The 24,083-nt window shown below is 41.1% G+C and overlaps 1 protein-coding gene across 1 annotated transcript in view; it reads left to right on the forward strand.

Annotated features, from left to right (window-relative positions):
• Nucleotides 1-3,840: 3,840 nt before the first annotated feature.
• lrrc49 (leucine rich repeat containing 49) overlaps nt 3,841-24,083 on the forward strand; it is a gene marked incomplete at its 5' end in the record, with an annotated part of 102,001 nt that continues 81,758 nt past the window's right edge. Inside the window, 4 exons of the mRNA XM_084055482.1 lie at nt 3,841-3,938; nt 7,174-7,377; nt 8,897-8,963; nt 19,314-19,457. Coding sequence (XP_083911608.1) covers nt 3,841-3,938; nt 7,174-7,377; nt 8,897-8,963; nt 19,314-19,457 — 513 coding nt within the window. The remainder of the gene's footprint in view (nt 3,939-7,173; nt 7,378-8,896; nt 8,964-19,313; nt 19,458-24,083) is intronic.

Here is a 24,083-nt window from a genome sequence, read left to right on the forward strand (position 1 = left end):
CCAGCAGCAGCAAATAAAAATTGAAAAATAACAGTCATCATCATTCTCCAGAAGTCTTTGGTTCCAAGGAAGCTCTAGAGGCCAGTGAGTCATCATCATCAGGCATAAAGTGTTGATGAAGACATGTCAAGTCACATCAGAATGTATTTGCACATCATTTTTCACTCAAGGATATAAATCTGTGCTTTACAAGAGAATACAAGTATCAGAAAAAATGTGAAAAGAGAGGCCTATGTCTGTGTTTTTAATTATGTGTTCCTCTTGGCTTTTTGATAGATGGACCGCCGATTCTCCAAAGACCTTTCAAAAGAAACACACATGATGAACATGCTGACAATGAATCCCTTCAGACTAGGTACTGCTCCAATCAATCAACCAAACAGCCTGTTTTGTTCATATGGTCTTGGACTTCATCATAACATCAGGAGGATTCGCCCCTTCCTCACGGAGAAAACAGCCCAGGTGCTCATCCAGGCTCTTGTCATCTCCCGCCTGGACTACTGCAACTCCCTCCTTGCTGGTGCTCCGGGATCAGCCATCAGACCTCTGGAGCTTGTTCAGAAAGCTGCGGCTCGTCTGGTGTTCAACCGCCCCAAGTTCTCCCACACTATCCTTCTCCGTTCTCTGCACTGGCTCCCCGTGCGGCTCGCATTCAGTTTAAAACCCTGGTGCTAGCCTATAGGGCAGTGAAAGGAACAGCTCCTTCTTACCTCCAGGCTATGGTCAATGCCTACACCCCCGCTCGACCACTTCGGTCTGCCACCTTGGGGCGACTGATTGCCTCGTCGCTCAAGGGTCCTTCTGGTCGATCTACACGGTCACGACTCTTTTCCGTTCTGGCCCCACAGTGGTGGAATGAACTTCCCACTGATGTTAGGACAGCAGAGTCACTGCCCATATTTCGCCGCAGGCTGAAAACCCACCTCTTCAGGAAACACTACCCTTCCTCTTTGCCTGGCCTACTTGTTGTTAACTAGTTGTACGAACTCTTGTTTTATTTTTGTATTGCTTTGTTGGATCTTGTTTAGTCGATACACTTATTTGTTTTAGCTTGTGCTCATTTGATTTTGCCATTTTTGTCTCATCTGTTAAAGAAAGTAGGTAGCTGATATATTGCACTTTTACCTTAGCGCTAGGTATACTTTTGGTTGCTTGTTTTTGCAGGAAATGCACTTAAGACTTCTGGTGATTAGTAGTTTTCGTTCCCTACCTATGTTGAATACACTTATTGTAAGTCGCTTTGGATAAAAGCGTCTGCTAAATGACTGCAATGTAGTCCTGTCACAATTATGACATAATCGTATATTGGCTTAGGAATGCGACAAAAACTAAAACATAATTATCCATGAAGTCAAGTCTCCATGGGGTGACTATTCAATAGAAGATTTTTTTTTAGCGGTGCCAACCGCTCTACACTTGACTTTGTCCGTATGTCCGTCCGTCCGTCGTCCGTATGAGCCCGGGATGAGCACGGCAAAGAAGAAACACATACAAACACGCGCACACACACACACACACACACACACACACACACACACACACACACACACACACACACACACACACACACACACACACACACACACACACACACACACACACACACACACACACACACACGGACACACACACGGACACACGGACGTGGAGACTGCCTATGCCATCTCTCCTCTCATTGCCCACACGTACCACTGGTTATCAAAGAGGGGTCCAGGGACCCCCAGCGTATGTTATGTCCGAGCACAGGATGAGCACGGGATTTTAAACAGCTATAACTCCAGTGTGCAGCATGCCACCAAGTCCAAATTTGGTATGTGGACTTAGACCACCAATAGGGACGAGCATGAATTGCTGAAGTTATCAAATAGGGGTCCAGGGACCCCCAGCGTATGTTATGTCCGTCCGCCCGTATGAGCACGGGATTTTAAACAGCTATAACTCCAGTTTGCAGCATGCCACCAAGTCCAAATTTGGTATGTGGACTTAGACCACCAATAGGGACGAGCATGAATTGCTGAAGCCCCGCCCCCTCTGTCTTCCCATTGGCTGGCCTTTAAACAGCCATAACTCAAGTTCGCAGCATGCTACGGAGTACAAATTTTGTACATGGACTAAAACCATCAATAGGGACGAACTGTAATTACTTAAGCCCCGCCCCCTCTGTCTGTCCATTGGCTGGGCTTTAAACAGCCATCATTCCAGTTTGCAGCATGGTACCAAGTACAAATTTGGTAAGTGGACTCAGACCACCAATAGGCACAAACTGAAATGAGTTAAGCCCCGCCCCAAAGGCACCGCTTCCTTCACACAGGGTGTGATTTTTTTTGGGGTGAACTATCCCTTTAAAGGCAAACAGAAATATAATTTCTATTCATAATGTTCCAATGTTCAATGCCGAAAACAGAAGTTGTTAATCGCAATTATTTGTATGACAATTAATTGTCAACCATTTGTAATGGTGACACTAGCCCTTACATACCACCCCCCCTCTGTAGACAACAGGTTGTGTACACACCATAGGAGCAGGAACCGTAGGCAGACCCCTCCTCCACCACCAGAGGGCTCCACCAGTGACTGTAGAGAATGTCGTTTACCAGCTGCGTCTGGAGTGGATGTAGTGCAACAGGGACACAGAGGAAGAAAACCAAAGAGAACCACTCTGAGTGCTGGAGCCTCGTATCATCATCATCATCATCACCACCACCACAATGCCCTAAACCTCCCTACTAGGCCAACAGGTAAATGGTAAATGTGGCAGAGAGACATAAAGCTTATACTCTGGAAATGGAAAGTGGTTTCAAACAATATTTACATATCAGTTGATGTCACAAGCCCCTTGTTTTTTTGTTTATTGGATTTGAACCCATTAAGACCTAACGCCGATTTAAAAAATGTCTTCTAAATCCTAACAGTTTTCTGAAAAATGTATGTTGCTATATCAGTGGTCCTCAAACCTTTTCATGTCAAGAACCCCCAAAATGATATGTATTTGGCCGCGAACCCCCATCTCAAAATATTTTGTTCCAGGGACCACCAGAAGCAAAGATTTTGATTATATTCAAAGATTTACACAAAATTTCACAAACATTTATTTTTGGCAGCTATACAAGCTCATGACGCGGCACAAAGTGACGTGCTATGAGCTTGTATGTCTTTTTTTTTTTGAATAGCCAAAGTAATCTAAAATGACACAGATGCTTTTCCCGGTCTTAAGACCGGGAAAGCATCTGTGTCATTAGATTAGATTTCATCTATATTTCGGTCCAAAATTTCCCTTTAATGGGTTAACAGAAGCATTCATTGCATATATACCTCCAACATACAGTCATTGAATTATCTCATATAGATCCCAATTAAGAATAACCTATTTATATTAAAGTTATTTAGCCCCTTGTTTTCTTTTATTATGCTGTGAAGAAAAAAAGAGTGACTGATGACTGTCAAGTGCTGAGGTTGTATAAGCTCAAATATGATGCGGTTTTATTTTTAATTATTCTTTTGGCGACAATGTGCAATAGCCAGGCAATGTTGAATATAGATTATATCCTGAGCGGCTAGTTTGTCCGCAATGCTGTATGGTAGAATGTGAATTTATGGCAGCATGTTTGCTGTGACATAAAATAAACACTATAAAACGGAAATTTGCATTTTGCACTATTCCATCACCATGTCTACATTCTTATTGATGAAACTAGTATTAGCCTGTTCTTTTTCTTTTCTTTTTACCCATGTGCAAATAAACTTAAACGCTATATGACTTAATTGAAATAGATTATGTTTAAAAACAGTACTGCACTTTTCTGTATGCAACATTCACCAAAGTTAACCAAAGTTTTGTCCATGCCAGGCAATGCTGACCGCCCAGTCACAGGATTTCCCATCTCCTCTGGTTCCTATGGCGACTTCGCTTTACATCCCGAACGGATGGACTTGGATAGGTAGGTCTGCATCTGTTTTCACTACCTGAGTGAGAAAGCTTTATCTCTGGTGCATGATATCTGAGTACTGTGCAGTGGTGTATAGTAGCTAAGTACGTGTACTCAAGTACTGTACTTAAGTACAAATTTGAGGTATTGTTTACTTTACTGGGGTATTTCCAATTTCCAATACTTTTATTTCACTTTGAGAACCAATGCTATATGACCTAGTGTCGACTATCCTTTTCCACTGACGAAAACGAAATAAAAACTAAATTATATTGACTAAAACTATGACTAAATATATTAACAATTTCGCAACAAAAACTAGACTCACTAAAATGTTAGGGAAGGACTAATTAACACTGCTTGGAAACACATCGGAAAGAACTCCATGTGAAGAGATATTCATTCAATTTAGTTTATCAGGTTACCAATGGTCTGCAGGAATATAAATCACAGACAGAAAACAGCACAGCATCCAGTACAACATGAATGAACAACAATAGCATAATATGAACATAGGTTAACAGCAAACAATTAAACAACAAATATAATTGCCTGTATAAATTCCACATAACAAAGTATGCATAAACGCCCAGTAACAATAGACCTCCTCTCTCCACCCAGAACAAACTCAAAATGAGACTTATAAACAGAAACAGGTGCTACTTAATGAGTGGAATGTGTCTCACAGCCAACTATGCCAGCCATGCATAGCCTGGCAAAACTACTTAGCCTTCAATTGGCAGCCTTCAGCTTGAGATGTCCAACAAAAGACTTTAGACACAGTGCAGATATGATCCCATGCATCCCTACGAACGTATTGAGTGTGTGGTCCCTGAGTCTGACCATGCATAGATGCATAATGTAGGAAAGTGAAGATAAAACAAACAAACAAAAAAACGTATGTAAAAAAAAAAAAGAAAAAAAAGATACCGTACCTCCAGTACAGTGATATTCAACTGAAGGCCCGCGGGCCAAATCCGGCCCCAGCTGAGCTTTCTCGTGGCCCCTGGAACATATTCCATGTTCCAATGTTAAATTACATTTTGGGTGAAAGTGTTAAAGTAGCTCACCTCATATGTCCTTAAGAAAAGCAACTGGTGTAAAATTATAAATACCTTTTCATAGTACAAAGAAACAAAACAGTAAGAATGCCTTATGCATCCATTAGCTTGTATATATGTTAGTTTTGTGTGGATTTTGTCCATCTTCCAGCTTCTCCATCTTCATCCACTTCAAACACACCATAAGAGCTTGTGCTCTTATCAGCTGGGTGCTCAAAACTAATTGAAAAAAATAAATAAAATGAAAAATAAAACCTTTCATTCATGCGAACATGTAAACACTTCACCTTGCCAGCCTGCCTCTAATACTCTTCACACAAAGACACTTCCATGTGCACAGAGCAGCCTGAAATATCTACTTCCTATTTTCTTAATATCAAAATCTAAGGTATTTGTGTTACACGAGTACCATGGTACCCGAGTATCATGGCCATTTGAGGAGGCTTGTGCTTACCTTACAAGAGTACTTGAATAGAAGAGGATCAGCTCATAGACTCAGTCAAGACTAAGAGGCACGTCTGTGAAACACAATCAGGATGAGTTGTCAGACGCAATTCCCAGAGCGTAGAGTAAAAGCGGTACAAATGGGTGAGTTACTGAGAAGTCAGAATTCCTCAGAAAAGGGTTAGAGGGTAGGTTAGTTAGAATCTCAGTAAGTATCTCGATTCTCCACTCAGTGTGGTCCCCAGGGGGATTCTTACTCCCTGTGGTGGTGGTCCCTGGTTCACATATCTGTTGAAAACCCCTGATCTAGAACATCTAGAATCATGAATTATAATGGAATTATTCAACTGGAGGTCAAACTTACTGTGGTGTATTTGTTTTGTGTGTGGCAGACCATTCATTAACATTTTTGTTTGCGTTCGTCCCTCATTTTTCTGGCTTTTGAGAAGTCAACTCAAAATGACAAGAACAAGGTGGTGTTGGTGCAGCGTGCCACAAGGGGGCAGCAACATCCCTTTCTTACACTATATATATCTATTTGTTCTACTACCTCTGGTACCAGAATCACAGACATTTCCTGCCATAGAGAATTAATAAAGCATTAACGATATATGACATTAATGATGGAGATAACATATTCATTCATTCAGTCAATCATATATATATTATAATTGAGAACCTTGACTGTGAAAGATGGGATAATTCTTTATTTTTCATACATGGACATTTGCCGACACAATGACTTAAAAGAGCTTCCAGCGCATGCACGCACGCACACACACTCACAGAGAGTACAGTGTATATATGTAATCAACCCAGGGACATTGCATCAGTGGCTCAGGAGGTAGAGCGACCATAGCGGTTCAATCCCCGGCTCCTCCTGCCTGCGTGTGAAGTGTCCTTGAGCAACACACTGAACCCCTAACTGCTCCTGATGAACAGCTTGGTGCCTTGAATGGTTTCTCCCATTGTTGGTGTGTGAATGTGTACCACATGCTGTTAATGTGCAATGGTGTTACGCCTTTGCTTTGTGTGGTCGGATCACTGGTGGTAAATGTACTCATCCTCAAAATTGTACTTTATTACAGTACTTGAGTACATGTACTAGTTACTTTACACCACTGCTTTAGACAAAGAGCTATAAATGCGGTCAATTTACCATTACGTCATGTGATCGATCTGATTACCCGGAGCACTCCTCTTGTATCTCCAAGTTTCTATTTTTTGTTTTTTTCATACATTAAAGCCCTACTTCATACAAGAATGTTACACTAAAGTAGTGAAAATAGCAGATCTACAAGCGCACAACGCCTTGTGACCCTGTAGATCGGCTATTTTACTATTTTAAAATGTTTTAAGAAGAATAATACATTTAAAAAATGGTAAATGGTGCATTTATATAGCGCTTTTATCCAAAGCGCTTTATTTCACCCATTCACACACACATGCATACACCGATGGCGGAGGAATTCATGCAAGGCACCAACGTGCTCATCGCAACAGCGTCTTGCTCAAGGACACTTCGACACTAACTTTGGGGGAGGCCGGTATCGAACTGGGAACCTCGCGGTTCCCTTACGGCCGCTCCACCGGCCACTCTACCCCTGAGCCACTGCCGCCTCATATACCCGGTATTCAACATGGTAACGGCATATTGGAAACACCTCTTGAATATATGTATTGTGTTTCTGGACATTCTTCTGTAGCACTTATCTTTTTTTGTCAATGTATTTTTTGTTTAGGCGCGGTCTGTATGAGTGCCCTCAGCTGGGCCTTATGGAGCAGCTGCAGCTGCTTAACCTGCAACACAACTTCATCACGAGTATCCAGCATCTGTCGCACCTCAGGCGCCTCGTCTTCCTCGACCTCTACGACAACCACATCTCGCACATGACCGGCATCGAAGCCCTGAGCTCTCTCAGAGTGTTGATGTTGGGGAAGAACAGGTGAGTTCAGACAACCCCTCGTCATTGCATCATGATGACTGCTCATGGTCGTTACACAGTGAGATCTTGAGTGTTAATAGGCTCTATACACAGCAGCTGTATTGGAAAGAAATTGGCCAATTATACTAATTAAAGCTCTGTTCCATTTAGTGTATCACAGTCATTCTCAAACCTTTTAATTTCAAGGACCCCGATAACTCTGAGAGTGTACAAATTAAACTGTAAGGGGCCATTTGGAACCCCCTCAAGGAACCATGAGGGTACCTGGACTCCAATTTGAGACCTAGGGGTGTAGCAGAGTGTTTCCGGTGAGCCAACATGCATAATATCAATATCCTGACTCTGTTTGACCAGAATGGAACAGAGCCTTCATTAGTATAAGTGAGTGGTAAGACCGCCAAGAGGCCCAATTTCTTCCTAATATGGGTACTGCGCGTAGAGCCTATTTAACTCGGGTCCATTTGGTTACATTTGTCCACTCTCCGAGTTAAATGAACTCTCAGGATTTTACTGTTTACTGTAGTTACCTAACAAACAAAAATAAAAGTCCCCATCCTTCTTAAAGGGATAGTTCACCCCCCAAAAAAGACTTACTTTCTATCAATTACACACCCCATGAAGCCTTGACTTCATGATTTTTTTTTTGTTTTAGTTGCATTCCTGATCCAATAAATTGATTGAGTCTCAATCAATTTAACTCCGGAGAGTTTGACGGTCATCAAATTATTGGGTCAGGAATGTGACAAAAACTAAAACAAATCCATGAATTCAAGGCTTCATGGGGTGTGTAATTGATAGAAAATAATTGATTTTGGGGGTGAACTACTCCTTTAAGGTTCTGCTATTCTTTACATAACGGACAGATGCAAACCTCTCGCACACCAAGCTCATTCTGTTTTTTGTGTTTCGCATATGATATGTCTGCTGCTAGATCATGTCAGGCTATAATGATGAGTGTTTTCCTGCAGGTGCCCAAATGTCAGTGGAAAACCATACCTCTCTTTGTTAACGTCTAATGTCGTGTCGGTCTGAAAGGTCGACAGGAAGGAGATTAAAGTCACAAATCATGGTGAAAGCCATTGGGAATGTACAACTGAGGTCCAGTGCTGCCGTTCCACGGGGCGGCCTCTGTAAAACATGACATTTGTCTTTTCAGAGCCACTTTCATAGGCCATCTGAAGTCCCCGTTCCACAGTAAAGCACACCACAGATTTAGGTTTCCGTTGCCATTTCCAAGAGACGATACCATCATACAGCCTTGAACACTGGCCAAAAGCTTCCATTCAATTCTTGAAATGAAGATCTTGATGTTTTTTTTTTCGTGGTAAATTTCAAGGGGAGAAATGTGTTGGAAATCTGCACTTATCCTTGTAAGTTAAGGATCTACAGTACCTTCCTGGCAAGCAACAATACCCGTTTGATCCCATAATGTCCTATGTACCCACCGACCTATTACTCTTTGATTGATTTATGTCGTTGCTTATTCTGATTTTATTTTATTGCTTACTGTATTTTCCAGAATCCATAACATAAGCTGTCTACAAAAGCTGTCCAAACTAAATGTCTTGGATCTACACGGCAATCAGGTATTCAATGATCACAAATTCTCTGATCTGATCTCTCCTCTAGCCCAGGGTTTCTTAAAGTGGGTGAGTAAGTCCAGGGGTGCTGCAGAATACTTTGATAATATTTTAAATTGATCAATATCACTTCAGTTTCTTTCTTACTTTCTTTCTTTTTCCTTTATTTATTCAGGGAAACCCATTGAGAGCAAGCTCTCTTTTTCAAGGACGCCCTGATAACAAACATTTGAATCACATTACAATGTCACAACTTTGACAATAAAGCAAAAAAGAAAAGCAGAAGCATAAAACAACACCAAATTAATCCTAAAAGGCGGTGAATCAGACAATACAGTGAGGACATGGATAAAACACAGAGATTTAACAGATGCAGATAAACAGTGTTAAATGAAACAGGTACAGTCACTATGTAGTGTGTCCTCAAGAAGCATCCTGAATGTCTCAATTGAGACCAATCGCACCAGTTTCAGAGAGTCCTGAAGTTTGTTCCATTTGTGTGGAGCATAATACATGAATGCAGTTTTTCCATGTTCACTGCACTTACGTGGACTGGTATATCTAATGTGTGTTTGTGAACGTGTTGAGTGACCAGTAACCTTTGGTTCCAAAAGCGAGGTTAGGTATAAAGGAAGTTTACCACACAAGGCCTTAAATAAATAAACAACATACATACAATGTTGCTCTCTACGAACTGCGAGAGATGGCCGACCCACTTTATCATATAAAATACAGTGATGGGTGAGATAATCATCACCAGTAATAAAACGCAAAGCACTGTGGTAGACTGCAACCATAGGCTTCAGTGTGGAGAGTGAAGCATGCATATACAGTGTATCCCCATAATCAAATACAGACATTATTACAGATTGAACAATAGTCTTTCTGCTGGTAAAAGAAAAACAGGACCTGTTTCTGTAAAGGAAGCCAATTTGACCGTTTTTTAACCACTGACCCTCTATACTTAGTAAAACGGAACTGAGTTGCACTGTACTTGGTGCGGATCTACGGATCTACAACCTCACAACACGCGTTGTGAGCTTGTAGGTCTGCTATTTTAAAACTTTGTTCCTTATTTTATTTTAAAATCATTTGAGATGTTTTTGAGCATTGTATACAGAGTAGACACAAGAGTAGAGTAAGCTTCAGTTTTAGACCATCAACCCTAGAAGTATTCATTATGGAGGGAAAGGCTCAGGGTATTACCGATAAAATGTATTCATTTATAAGAGACAACTGAGAGGACAGATGAGAAGTGAAGAGAGTCGTGCTAAGCGTTACGTCAGAGGCTATGCACTTCAAAAGGCAGCGACCTTTTGATCATTGGTCCGAAGGACAGCCAATGAGATGCTTTTCCCATGCTCCGGACGGGCAGAACAGCTCTGGTCACAGAATTCGTTAGGTGACCACATTTGACAAAACACTCAGAAACTTAAGTGCTCTGGTCAACAGAATTCGATAGGGCACCACATTGGGCGCATCGCTCGGAAATCGCATTGTTTGCTTATTGTATAACTATGATTTTTCCTTGGTGAGAGAGAAAGGGCAGAGAAGAAGGATTTATTAGTGTGGTTGCCCGAAAGGGCAACACACTATAGTACTTGGGCGACTATTTATTTCTAGAGCAACCCCAAAAGTTTGGCACGCTACTTCTCCCACAGTTTTGGCGGCATACACTCGAGCCATATGTCAAATCAACCGGCTTCATCGGGAATCGCGTGCTTTAAACTATATGTTGTATAGTTTAATTTATATGCATTTATTAGTGAATACATTTTTCCCATTGACTTGAATGGGCAAATGCGAAAACTCCCATTCAAGTATTTTTCTCTCAAAAACCGTAAGGGCTATTGGACACTTGGAGGAAAGGTTCATAGTCCAGTGGCCTACATAAAAATATATATATTACACTAGTCGGCCTCTTGGTGGCGCTATAACAGCCCACTTTACGTTTCGGCCTCTAACTCTTAAACCGTAAGTCGTAGAATTAAAATCACTTTTTCACTGAATTCCTTGACTCATGACACAACTCCCCATATAGGCCACGGCCATTTGCGTACGTATTGATTTTCTGCCATTTAGAATTTTCTTAGAATTTTCTTCAAAACGTTTTGCTCCTCCTCCCACAGATTTTGTCCAAATCTCACACACATTGGTACACATGATCTCTGGACCTATGTGATAAACACATTTTGGTGGAATTTTGATTGTCCCTACCGTTCGTCCGTAATAGGCTTACACAGTTAGTGGCAGGAGCCTATTTGACAAAAAAAAAATCTAAGATCATGTCCAATCAACCCCAAATTTTAAACACATATTGAGGGTCATGTACTCAACAAATCGCTAAAAGCATTTCCACTTTGACTCTTGGGGGGTGCCTTAAATGCGCAAAATGTTACCATTTGATGTGCCTGTTCAACACAGCCCATTATAACCTAATTTTCCCATGTCTGGTTTGATTTTATTTGATTTATTTAGCACAACGTAAAAACAATACCAAAAACTGTACACAAAATATAAAAAAAAAAGGGCTAGTAAAAGGCAAGAAGCCCAAAGGGCTTATGCGAGGCCTCTACCTATGTGTAACACAATACAAATATTAATAGAACATGATTTGTAAACAACAAAATATGAATATATAGAATGATTGCAGTATAAAATAAAATAAAATACCTGGTTATGCATGACAAGAATACTGATACAAATTAGCCAACATAGTTGACATATCGGATTTTAAAGGATGCCAAACCCATAGAGCAACCAAACAAATAGAAGATAAACCAAACAAAGGTTATCAGGGAATGTGTGATAATGGATGTGACATCATGTGACCTGGTCAATCAGAACATCCTTCAATTTTGTTCTTATATAAATGAAGTGAAGAAAGTTGTATACCAGTAGAGTACTTGTCCCAAAGTGTAGTACCTCTGTATTTAAGGGAAAATTGACCATGACTAGTACGGTAAAAAAAAGGGGGGGGGGTGAAGATTCGTAGCATGTCTAGTGCTGTATTTGATACAAAACCTTTTAAATCAGTAGTTCTCAAACATTTTCATGTCAAGGACCCCCAAATTGATATGTATTCGGCCGTGGACCCCCATCTGAAAAGGTTTTGGGCCAGGGATCCCCAGAAGAGAAGATTTGTGTAAAGAAATTACTAAATTATAAAGAGATGTTTTTGGCTTTTTCTGCCTTTATTGATAGATACAGTAGACTGACAGGAAATGGGGAGCGAGAGAGATGGGGAGTGACACGAGCAAAGGTCGTCGGGATCTGGATTTGAACCCGCGACATGCTGTCAGGCTGTGAGCTTGTAGATCTGCTATTTTTGAATTTCCAACGTATAAATGTATATAAAGTTGTTAAAATGATGCCGTATTAACTACTTTAGCTGGGTACCCCCTGGAACGCCCTCAAGGACCACCGTTTTAAATTGTAGTTCCAATTTGTAGGTTGAATACCTAAATCCATTTTCCTATTTGCCGTCGCAGCATCTGTAAGTGTCAGATTTGAATGATCGCCTTACTTACCTCAGTCTTTAGAAACTCTACCATGAGGTGACTTGAGTGTTTTTCCCACCATTGTTTAAGAACAATGATCCTCCGACATCAAAGCCCACACAAAGTTCTTGTCTGGAGTTTACACCCACGTCCATTTCCGCTGTGAATTCTGAGTTACTCAACAGGCACAGACATTTTTCCCAAAAAGGCTCAGGGAAGCTGAATATGTTATTTCTCAATATAAACCGGAAAATTGAAGTCTAGCGTGTAACTGTTATTGTGAGATGCTCTGCCCTGCCTGCCTGCTGGCCGATATCCCATGATATCAAAAGCTTTGAAATGGAGAGGAGGTGAGGTCAGTTGTTTTTGGTATCGGCTATTTTCAAATGGCCGAAATGTATAGGGCTGAAGTGGTTAATGCATGTTTTGTAATAATAATCTAAATGTACAAAGTAACTAGTAACTAAAGTTTTCAAATAAATGTAGTTGAGAAAAAGTACAACATTTGGATCCGAGATGTAGTGGAGTAGAAGTAAAAGTACTGGAAATTGGAAATATTCGGAAATATTTCGTGACGATATGTATCGTTTTGGGGGAAAAAAATATCGTTTTGAAAAAATAAATAAATAAATATATATATATATTTATTTTTTTCAATAATAATAATCAGGCATGCAAACAGCCCGAGGTGAAAAAGGTGACAACGTGTTTTTTTTTTTGGGTCAGGTGTCACATAATTGCCCTATTTTAGCTGAAAAGCTACAAGTTTGCATGTCTGAATAATGCCAAAACAAAAGTATTTGTTTGCATTTGCTTCCCCCCCCCCCCCCAAATATTTGTATAAGCTTTTTTTCCCCCCCATATATTTTCATAATAAAAAAGTGCCATATATCGTATCGTTTCATGATATTAGTGTATCGGCACACCCCTAGTTCCAGTAGATAGATGAGACCCTCCCCCACCCACCGGACACTTTTTGTTTACATCCGCGTGCACGTCGTGGCTTCTGCGGCTCTCCAAAGATTGTCAAAACACGGTCAAAAACGCTGGCACCCTGCGGATGAAGCGGATGTATAGTACCTGGCACTCAATGTTTTAATAAAGAATAGCAGTATTTATAAACAATGACACGGTATAATGAGGAATAGCAGCAGCAGTAGTAGAAGGAAATAAATAGTTTGTGGTCATACATTAGTCACAGTACTCTTGAGGTACTTATAGGTGCTGTGTAGCCTTGCTGGCTATTCGCAAGTACAGTACATAGTGCAAACAGTCAGTCAGTATTATGTGGTGAACTATAACAGTAACAGCCCTTGGCCTAGATTCAATCTAAAAACGAAAAACCTACAAAGTTGTGCAAGATGATGTCCAAAAATACTGTATTTGTGCTGTGTTGATGAGTGGTATTTACAGGTTAACCCATTACCTGGAACTGTCTCATTTTTTGATTTGAGCTAAAAAGCATTATTTTACACTTTGGGCTATTCAAAAATAGCAGATATACAAGCTCATAGCGCGGCACCGAGTGCCGCACTATGAGCTTGTAGATCTGCTATTTTTGAAAAAACTTGAAAATGTGTGCAAATCTTTGAATATATATTGTTTTAAAGCGAACATTTTTGACTCAAATCTTTGCTTCTGGGGGTCCCTGGAACAAAACATTTTAATGGGGGTCCGCGGGCAAATACATATCATTTTGGGGGTCCTTGACATGAAAAAGATTGAGCACCACTGATATAGAAACATACGTTTTTCAGAATACTGTTGAGATTTAGGAGACATGTAGAATCGGCTTCAGGTCTCAATGGGTTAAAGGCCGTTGACCTGACATTTGGGTCATTGTTGTGCATTTGGGTCATGTCTCTCTGTGGTGGCTTTGGGACAGTGCCAGGCGTTGTGGCCTGACCCCACGGCACAAAGTGGCTTCAGCAGAAGTCATATATTTGTGTTCTGCCAGCATACCGCCTACACAACCCCACTAGAGTTTCTCCACTGGCCCACAGAGAGACTCACCTTCTGACTCTGACTGTTCTTTACAACATGCCTCACAATCCCAGTCACCACAATGACTGTTATCGTATTCCCAACAGCATTGGTTGAGTTCCAGTCACAGCTAACAACAGAACACTATAAGTTTGTCTTTTATTTGTGTGTGTGTGTGTGTGTGTGTGTGTGTGTGTGTGTGTGTGTGTGTGTGTGTGTGTGTGTGTGTGTGTGTGTGTGTGTGTGTGTGTGTGTGTGTGTGTGTGTGTGTGTGTGTGTGTGTGTGTGTGTGTGTGTGTGTGTGTGTGTGTGTGTTTGTGGCTGGCACGACATAACATAAGTTAGTTATTCCAGTGAATATTATGAATGAATGCAGAGCTATGAATGTTATGTTATATTATTATCAAGCTGCAAAAAAATATAGTTTCCCACGCTTTGCTGGCCACAAAACAATGTCCTGCTTTCTTCTGTTCTTAGTATGTGCGTGAACGTCTCCCAGGATACAGTGCTGGCATAGGTATCATCAACCACAAAAACAGCATTTAATTTCCTCCTTTCATTCCCCTCATCCTGTAGCTAACCCACTCCTATCACTCCCAGTTTATCCTTTTCCCATATACCCATTTGGTTCTGTGGCAGGATGTTGTCATTATGTCCAGTTCACTGGAAGTATTCACTAGAAATATTCAGAAAGAGATATTCTCTTTGGGAGGGTAGGACATTCAAACCAGACCTCAGCGACCAAGTCATTGGGTTACAAAATGTGACCTCTCTTTATTGAATAACCAACCATTTTGTCGAGCAGCGTTCCTTGAGTTCTCAAGTTCTCAAGCAATTTGCACACTGTATGGGAGCTAGCTATTATATGTGAACCACAAAGACAAACACTTTTTAACTCTGAAAGTATAACAGACTAGTAAGTGTCCAGTTTTAAATTATGCAGAATTTACTGTGTGTCTTTATTCACTGTACAACCCACTCAAAATATTTAAATGAGCTTATCCAAATGGAACATATTCTTAAATGAAAAGGACTTGGCTTAAATAACAATCTTACAAAAAGTTTTATTCACCCTCTAGCTAACCATTTGACCATGAAGTGCGTGTAGAACAGCGGTAAATACATAGACAGGTAAATCTCTTTCATTCTCACAAGACTCATACCAGACACATGTACCATTTAGATGTTTTTTTGTCGTTGCCCATGCATCATAGAACAGATTTTATTTGTTCTCCTCCTCTTCCTGCCCGCCTACGCTATGCCGTGTTTGGTGTTTGTAACTTGGTTGTCCGTTCTGTAATTGTAGGTCGACTGCGAGACCATAAAGGCAGCATATTCATATTAAAACACAGCCGCAGTACAGGTACGAAGCCTGACATTAATTTTGACGGGAAACCACCTGAACATATTTGGGATGCTTGGCCAGCACCAACGGAAAGCACCTAATATGTGGTCTGTAACACGACCTCCTTAAATATTTTCAAATGAGCTTATCCAATCTACCCTGATGAGAGAGGGGTCATGGATAATGGAGATTATGCTTCGCTTTTGGCAACAGACATTCACTATACCGGTCTTGCCGGATTTAAGGGATACCCAACCAAACCTGGCCCTGAGCTTCAGTTCATTCAGCAAAAGTGGCAGATCTAGAAGTTGTAAGCGCGTCGCTTCGCGTTTGCGTTCCGTTTCGAGCTTGTGGAGCTTCTACTTTTGATGCTTTTATGCGATGCTGTAGTATGATCAAGTAGGGTGTTAAAGGATCTACACCATGATTTCTTTTTTTTTTTATGTTTAATATCATATTGTTTATGTCCCTCAAACGTTTTTCAAAAGGTTTGAGCCTAAATCAAGCCTCAGATATACTCATTCCAACTTCTCTCTGGCTTATAAAGCACTTTCACCTGCAATACCACATTTTCCTGTTTGGCACGGGGCGCTATTGAGCCAGTTTGTTGGCATGTGATATCCTGGTTCTGTGTGGAAAAAGTAAAAAAAAATATATGTTATTTTTAGTTGGAACTGAAAAAACGGGAGGGAACGTGACGTCACGTTCGGGTGAAAATCAGTTTGGTCTGTTTTGAGACCAATTTACAGAAAACCCCAGATATGCTGTGAAAGCCTGAGTGTTCAAACTGGGGTGTTTTTTGGGATAGAAAAGAGGTAGGGGAGACCAAAAACACACAAAAAAGAAGGAAAAGTTAAAATTCATGGTGTAGTCCCTTTAATGTTCGAAAAAACACAAGATAAGATAAGAGGGATTTCCGGATTTCTTCCCGAATCCCGACAGTAACGATATGGTAGCAGCACGGTACCACAGAACCACAGTCTCTTGTCAGCTACTGGACATGACACTATAGTATGTTGCAGGGACTCCCCAATCCAACCCGTGATGCTGAGCGCCAAGCAGGGAGGCATGGGGTCCCATTTTTATAGTCTTTGGTAAGACCCGGCCTTAAAGGTTCTATGACATTCATTTTCACTTTTTTTATTTTGTGTGTTTTTTTTGGGGGTTTATGACCTCAATTACACCCAAAAAATCTGAACTTTGAACATTCAGTGGATTTTCTGTGGTCTGGGGTTTTCTGAATAATTAGGCTGAAAAGTAATCTGAGCTTGGCCCTTCGGCAGTGAGGTCACAGCCGATTAATCCCGCCCACTCTCCTCCTTGCCCCTCCCTTCCCCTATCCTTTCCTTTGGGGGCGGGGGGGGGGGGGGGGGGGGGGGAGCAGAGGCGATGATTGACAGGCAAAATCCCTCAACAGCGACACCCGCAGGCAAAGATTTATTTTTTCATTGCAGTTCAAAAGGCTTTAGAAATTTGAGAGAAAAACACCTGCCATGGATCAATGGAGTGGATGTTTTTGTTAAAACCTATACACGTTTGAAGGACCATGACAAAGACTTTTAATGTGTGGTAAAACTGAACGTCATGAAACCTTTAAAATCTTGCCTCAGTCTGTTCCCAATACCCATTCTTCCCTGCGTCAAGCAGGCTGTACAAATCTGTCTGATGATCCTACGTAACCTCTGAACTGCAGTGAGTCTTGGGGCATTGTCTTGCCTCGACCCCCAGCTCAGTTTTGACCCCATGTCTCACACTTACAGGAAACCACTTATCGACCGGCACCTCGACCTTAGCATATAGAGCAACCAGGACAGCCATTGGGGATCCTGCCCCCCCGCCCCCCACACACACAGGGTTGCCAGATCTGCTTATTATAATTTCCCCGCAAGATTTTATTTGAAAATAGCCGATCTACAAGCTCACAACGCGTCGCATCGCGACGCGTTGTGAGCTTGTAGATCTGCTTTTTTCAAATAGCTGACGTATATGTTAAAGTGCTCATGTGGCCCATAGTCGCTTTTTTTGGGCTGGTTTTCCTAGACCTGGTTGCTTGTTTCTCGCACAGAATCCCACCAATCTGGTTTGAGTTTCATCCTGACAAGAGGGTGGGGCCTCCAGTCCCTCTGTCCCATCGAGACTGTCTCGAAAAGGCCAGAATCATATTTCACAGTCCATTGACCCTCTTGTGTTTATCATAGAAACCTTCTATGTGATTAGTGTCAACTCCTTGTTCCTTAACTGTTTTGACATAGAAATTATATTTTGTTAATTTGGAAGGTCACGCGGGAGCCACTAGTTCAAAGTGAACTCTCGTTATCATGGCATCAGATGACGTAGTCGTGCGAGTGTTGTGCACTTTGTTGCTGTACAACAGGTCATTTTGAAGTATATTGTTGAGGCAGTGGTTCTCAAAGTGGGGTCCGGGGACCCCCAGGGTTCCTTGAGGGGGTTCCAGGAGGTCCCCAGGAAAATGTGTTAATACAGCATCAAAATCAGTTTAACCATATATATATATATATATATATATATATATATATATATATATATATATATATATATATATATATATATATTAGGGGTGGGACGATATATCGATATCGCGATATATCGCAATACTTTCTCCCGCGATAAATAATCGATATACTGCCGAAAAATATCTGTATTTGTGTAATGATGATTTTCAACTGTTTGGTGCTATTTTGTGTGTTCATGAATTGAATACAAGGACTATCGTGATATATCGTTGGTGAAATTTCATGCAATATATCGCGATATCGCAGTATATCGAATATCGTGATATTATTGTTATCGAGGGCCTAATATCGCCACAGATATCGTATCGTGAGATACCCATATCGTCCCACCCCTATTATATATATATATATATATATATATATATATATATATATATATATATATATATATATAACATCCAAACATCTTTCAAAAACAACAAATGCACAAGCTTTGAGCTTGGGGCATCTACTATTTTTGAATGGCCAACATATAAAATATATGGATAAAAGTGGTTAAAACGATTTCTTTGCTTAACACATTTTGCTGCAGGGGTCGGTACTGTACTTAAGTACAATTTTGAGGTATTTGTGCTTTACTTGAGTATTTCCAATACTTTTACTTCTACTCCACTACATCTCAGAGGCAAATATTGTACTTTTACTCCACTACATTTATTTTAAAACTTTAGTTACTAGTTACTTTTCAAATATAAATTATGATATAATGAAACATACATCAACCACTTTAGCCCTATTTTATACCTAGGCTATTTGAAAATAGCCGATCTGCTATTTTCCAAATATTTAGTACTTTTACTTTTGGTACTTTAAGTACATTTTGATGCCAATACTTTTGTACTTTTACTGAAGTACATTTTTAATTCTGGACTTTTACCTGTAACAGAGTATTATTATATTGCAGTATTGGTACTTTTACTTAAGTAAAGAATGTGAGTACTTTTTCCACCACTGGGTACATGTGGTTAACCCTTGATTTTCCCTCTCTCTCCAGATCACGAGGATAGAGGGCGTGTCTCAGCTGTCCGCGCTGCGGGTGCTGAGCCTGGCAGGGAACAACATCTCCAGGGTAGAAAACCTGCGGGGCCTGGACTCTCTGGCTGAACTCAACCTGCGACACAACTGCATCTCTATTGTGGTAATAATCACCTGTCATCATAGCTAAAATATTGTATCTCCATTTTTTCCCTCTTCATAAATTAATCCATTAACACATTCACTGCCAGAGTTTGTTCATACTCACCCAGTGCCAGCGATTTGTTATAGCGATTTTTTATAACCTTTTCAACCGGTCACAGAAATGTTATATCCATTTTGATCCATCGTCTTACCGTGTGTGTGTAAATAAACACGATCCTTGTACCAGCTCCCAAAGGGTTACGTTTTCTGAGGCGAGTTGTCTTGAGTTAGTTTTCACCAGCGCAACCAGGCTGCAGGCACCATATCCGGCAATAATGCACGAGGTTGGGAGGTTGGGAGGATGTGACTAGAGGTTAGGGCCGCAAAGCAAAGCGGGGAGGGAGGAGAGGGGAGGAGAGCAGCCGAGAGGAGAGGAGAGGCCAGAGAGGCCGGACTTCGCATGACGTGTGTGCAGAGCTATAATTAGGCCAGGCTTTGGCGTTTTGGGTTTCTTGACCTGTATTTGTTAAACTGGATGTGAGGGCCGCAAAGCGGCCCTCACATCCAGTTTATATATATTATGATCGCGTGTCAGATGGTTGGTAAACACAAAGGGGATAACTGTTCGTCGTCCAGAGAAAAGAAAATATAACCAGAGCTTTCCCTTTGTCTTTTATACCATGTGAAAACTGTGATGTCTGGCCAAAACCAGGGCAAAACCAGTTAACTCAAGATAAAAGCGGAAACAGGAGACGGTTTACCGATATTTTCACATAGGATGAGCGGAAAGCGAATGGGAAGAGAAAATGATCAAGGATGGTACAGAGAACAGCGCGATCGTTTACTAAACCACAAAAAATACCCTATCCCGAGATATGTCTCGGGTTAGGTGGGTTAACGGATGGATTCGATATCCCGAGATATCTCGGTATTGGCGGTAAATGTGTTAAGACCGGGGAAAGCATCTGTTTCTGTCATTTTAAGACTTTGCGACGGGACGCGGGGGGTGGGGGGGGCAAGCTGGTATACATGACTGACTCATGTCTTGTTTAATTTAGTGGCTAAATGTGTCTGGGTTTATCAAGAGCTTGTGACAAAATGCTATCAACACCGGATCCATTGGAACACAGGTTCTTTTTTCTTTTGCTTGAAAAGTATGATGGTTTCGGCTCATAATCCTTCGGAATCTAACTACACGAGTTTTCTTTAGCACCTGCACGGAACCCAGTGAAAACACTGTGCTGGGTACTTATAGGCCAGGTGTGCCTGTTTACGACCTTCAAACTAGAGGCCCTTGAGTGGAGCTCGAGGTACTACACTATTCTGAGAATATACAATATTCATATTTAAAAAAACATTTAAAAAATGTTAACCAACATATATAAGTACAAGAAACTGCAGTGTTGTGAAAAGTACTAAAATGTTTTACTAATATAGAAATACAAGTAAAAGTCTGGAATTTCAAAATGTACAAAAGTAAAAGTACTCATTATGCAGAATGTCCCATTTGAGGTTTTCAAATGTATAAAAACTCTTTTGAAAACAGCAGATCTAAGTACATTACTTAAGTAAATGTACTTAGTTACTTTCCACCACTGAGAAACCGCTTCACACCATGACAGCAGCTTGGATGCTCAACACTACTAACAGACAGTCGGGTCATGTGGAAAGCATGTAGTGAGCGTGCGTATGTGCATGTGCATAATGCATGTGAGATGCTGAAGGCATATGGGGAGGATAGCCTATAAACCAGGGGTGATGCAACTTTGTTGGTGGAGAGGGCCACTATATTTCCACTCTCACTCCAGGGGCCACATTTCATATACTGTCGGGCAGACACCTCTTATCTCCATATTTTAACTTTTTTCGTAAATCGATGCCGTACTTCGACCATTCTATGTCACACAAAAGTAGCAAAAATAGCCGATCTACAAGCTCAAAAGGTGGCGCGTTTTGAGCTTGTAGATCTGCTATTTTTGCTACTTTTGAATTGGAATCCGGATATTTTTTGGGCTATTTTTTAATTAGAATCCTGAAAAGTAACATTTTTATTTAATTTTAAATGCATTTAGTTATAATTATATTAAGTTTGTTAAGTACGTTAAGTTCAAAACGTTTTGAACTTAAGTACAAATACATTGGACATAAAAAAGACTGCAGAATTTTTATACTAGTCATTAAGCTACTAATATAGACTGAAGTGATATCAGTATTCCGATATTAACCTGTGGGCCGCAGTAATTGAAGGTGGGGGCCGCATGTGGCCCCTGGGCCGCCAGTTGCCCATGTATGCTATAAACCTTAGTGTAGTTGGGTGGGGTTAAACCTCTCTTTTCTTTCTTTGACCTTTATTTATTCAGAGGAGACCATTGAGCGCACGCTCTCTTTTTCAAGGACGCCCCGATCACAGCATGTAAAACCAGTAGAGTTATAAAATACTCATGCACAACATGCACAATATCAGCACCCTGACTCTGTTTGACCAGAATGGAACAGAGCCTTCATTAGTATCATTGGTAACACCTGTGAAGGAAGTGATAATATGGCTGCTGTGAATAGAGCCTATTGTTGATTACCCACCAAAGAGGACAGTAGATCCGACCAATTTACCAGCATTTGTCTGGTATCACTTGCTCAGCTGGTATCGATTGATTAATTAGTTAATTAATCATACCAGGGCTCAGAGACTGCATCGGCCAGCGAGCAGGTGTCCTGACAGACATCTTCAACACCTCCCTGAGCTAAGCCGTTGTTCCCGCCCGTGCATCTAAACCACCTCCACCCCGGAGGTGGTTCAAGTCCAGTCTCCACTCCTTAACTGGACCCGATGCAGTTTGCATACCAATCTCATGTGCCTCTATCTGTCCCTGTCTCATCTGGTCCAAAGCAAAACATGTTCTGTACATAAGACTGCTCTTCATAGACTTAAAGTAGTTGTTCACCCAAAAAAAACATATTTTCTAATTGCACACCCCATGAATTGCACCCTGAATTGCATAACCCAAATTATTGGCTTAGGAATGCGACAAAAACAAAAATATCTCCATGAATTCAAGTCTTCATGGGGTGTGTAATTGATAGAAAACAAGTAATTGTTTTGGGTGAACAACTCCTTTAAAGCTATACTAGGTAACCTTTTCAAAAAAAACTAAAGTTAAATCTTATATATTTTGTGAGTGGCAAATGTTTCACAACACCCACTCCATGAATTTCACCCCCGAAAGCCTTTTCTATTATATTTTCTATTGAAAGTGTGGTGGGGCGCCCTTCCTGCGAAAATGACGTCATCCGGCCGAAAAACGGAAACGGAAATGCACCGGTTTCCTGTTTGGCCAGGAACTACCGCGCTATTAACAAAAAGGAATCTCACGCTGTTTTTAAGACACATAGGATTTGAAGATGGAAAAACAACAGCTGAAGAAAACACAGCTCACGGTAACTAAAGCTCCACTGGCTAAGAGAAACGATCCGCAGATAATATAAAACAATTAAAATAACGTTTTTTGAAACGCTTCCGCCTTCCGGTGAAAACAAATGGAATTCTGGGTAATGCAGGACTCCGCTAAATACCTGCAATGACGGTAGTGACCAGCAGAGGCTGCTAAAAATCGTCATTTTTGGACCTACCTTGTATTGCTTTAAGCATTTAATTGCATCATCCCTCGGCAGCTAAGGCTTGACCTGCTGGGACTCAACACCTCCCTCTGTAACTGGATGGTGGATTTACTCACCGGCAGACTGTAGTCGTTACGGATCAGCGACAACAGCTCCGTCCCAGTCATGCTGAACCCCAGCAGCATGCTCCTGGGCTGTGTGCTCACAGCCCCCTTGCTTTTCACGCTGCTGAACCACAACTGCACCTCCAGATCCGGTACAAACCACATCATTAAGTTTGCGGGATGACACCAGTGGGCCTCATCGGCGATAACAATGGAACATCCTACAGAGAGGAGGTGGAACAGCTGTCAGACTGGTGCAAGGACGACAGTGTGTGTTTCTGAACGTTGACAAAACAAAAGACATGATTGTTGACTTAACCCATTTAGACCGGGACGGAAACGCATCGGTGTCATTTTAAGATTTCTTTGGCAATTCAAAAATAGCAGATCTACAAGCTCGTAGCGCGGAACCGAGTGCCGCACTACGAGCTTGTAGATCTGCTATTTTTGAAAAATCATCAACTTTTTTGCAAATCTTTGCAAATGTCTTGTTTTTTCTTTTTTTTAAAACGTATGTTGTTATATCAGTGGTTCTCAAACTTTTTCATGTCAAGGACCCCCAAAATGATATGTTTTTGGCCACCAATCCCCATCACAATATGCTGTTCCAGGGACCCCCAGAAGCAAAGATTTGAGTTAAAAATGTTTACAAAAAATGTATGTATTCAATGATTTGCACACATTTTCACGATTTTTCAAAAATAACAGATCTACAAGCTTGTACTATATCTGCTATTTTTGAATAGCCAAAGAAATCTTAAAATGCCGCAGATGCGTTCCCGGATTTGAATGGGTTAAGCACAGAGGGTCACGCCCAGACTACTCCCCACTGAACATCAACGGCTCCGTAGTGTAAAGGGTAAATAAAGTCAACCAAGTTTCTTGGCCCACACACATCACGTAGGACCCCCTCTCTCTCCTGGGCC

Source organism: Gymnoscopelus microlampas (assembly GCF_963454915.1).
Source record: "Gymnoscopelus microlampas genome assembly, chromosome: 1".
NCBI classification, from domain to species: domain Eukaryota; kingdom Metazoa; phylum Chordata; class Actinopteri; order Myctophiformes; family Myctophidae; genus Gymnoscopelus; species Gymnoscopelus microlampas.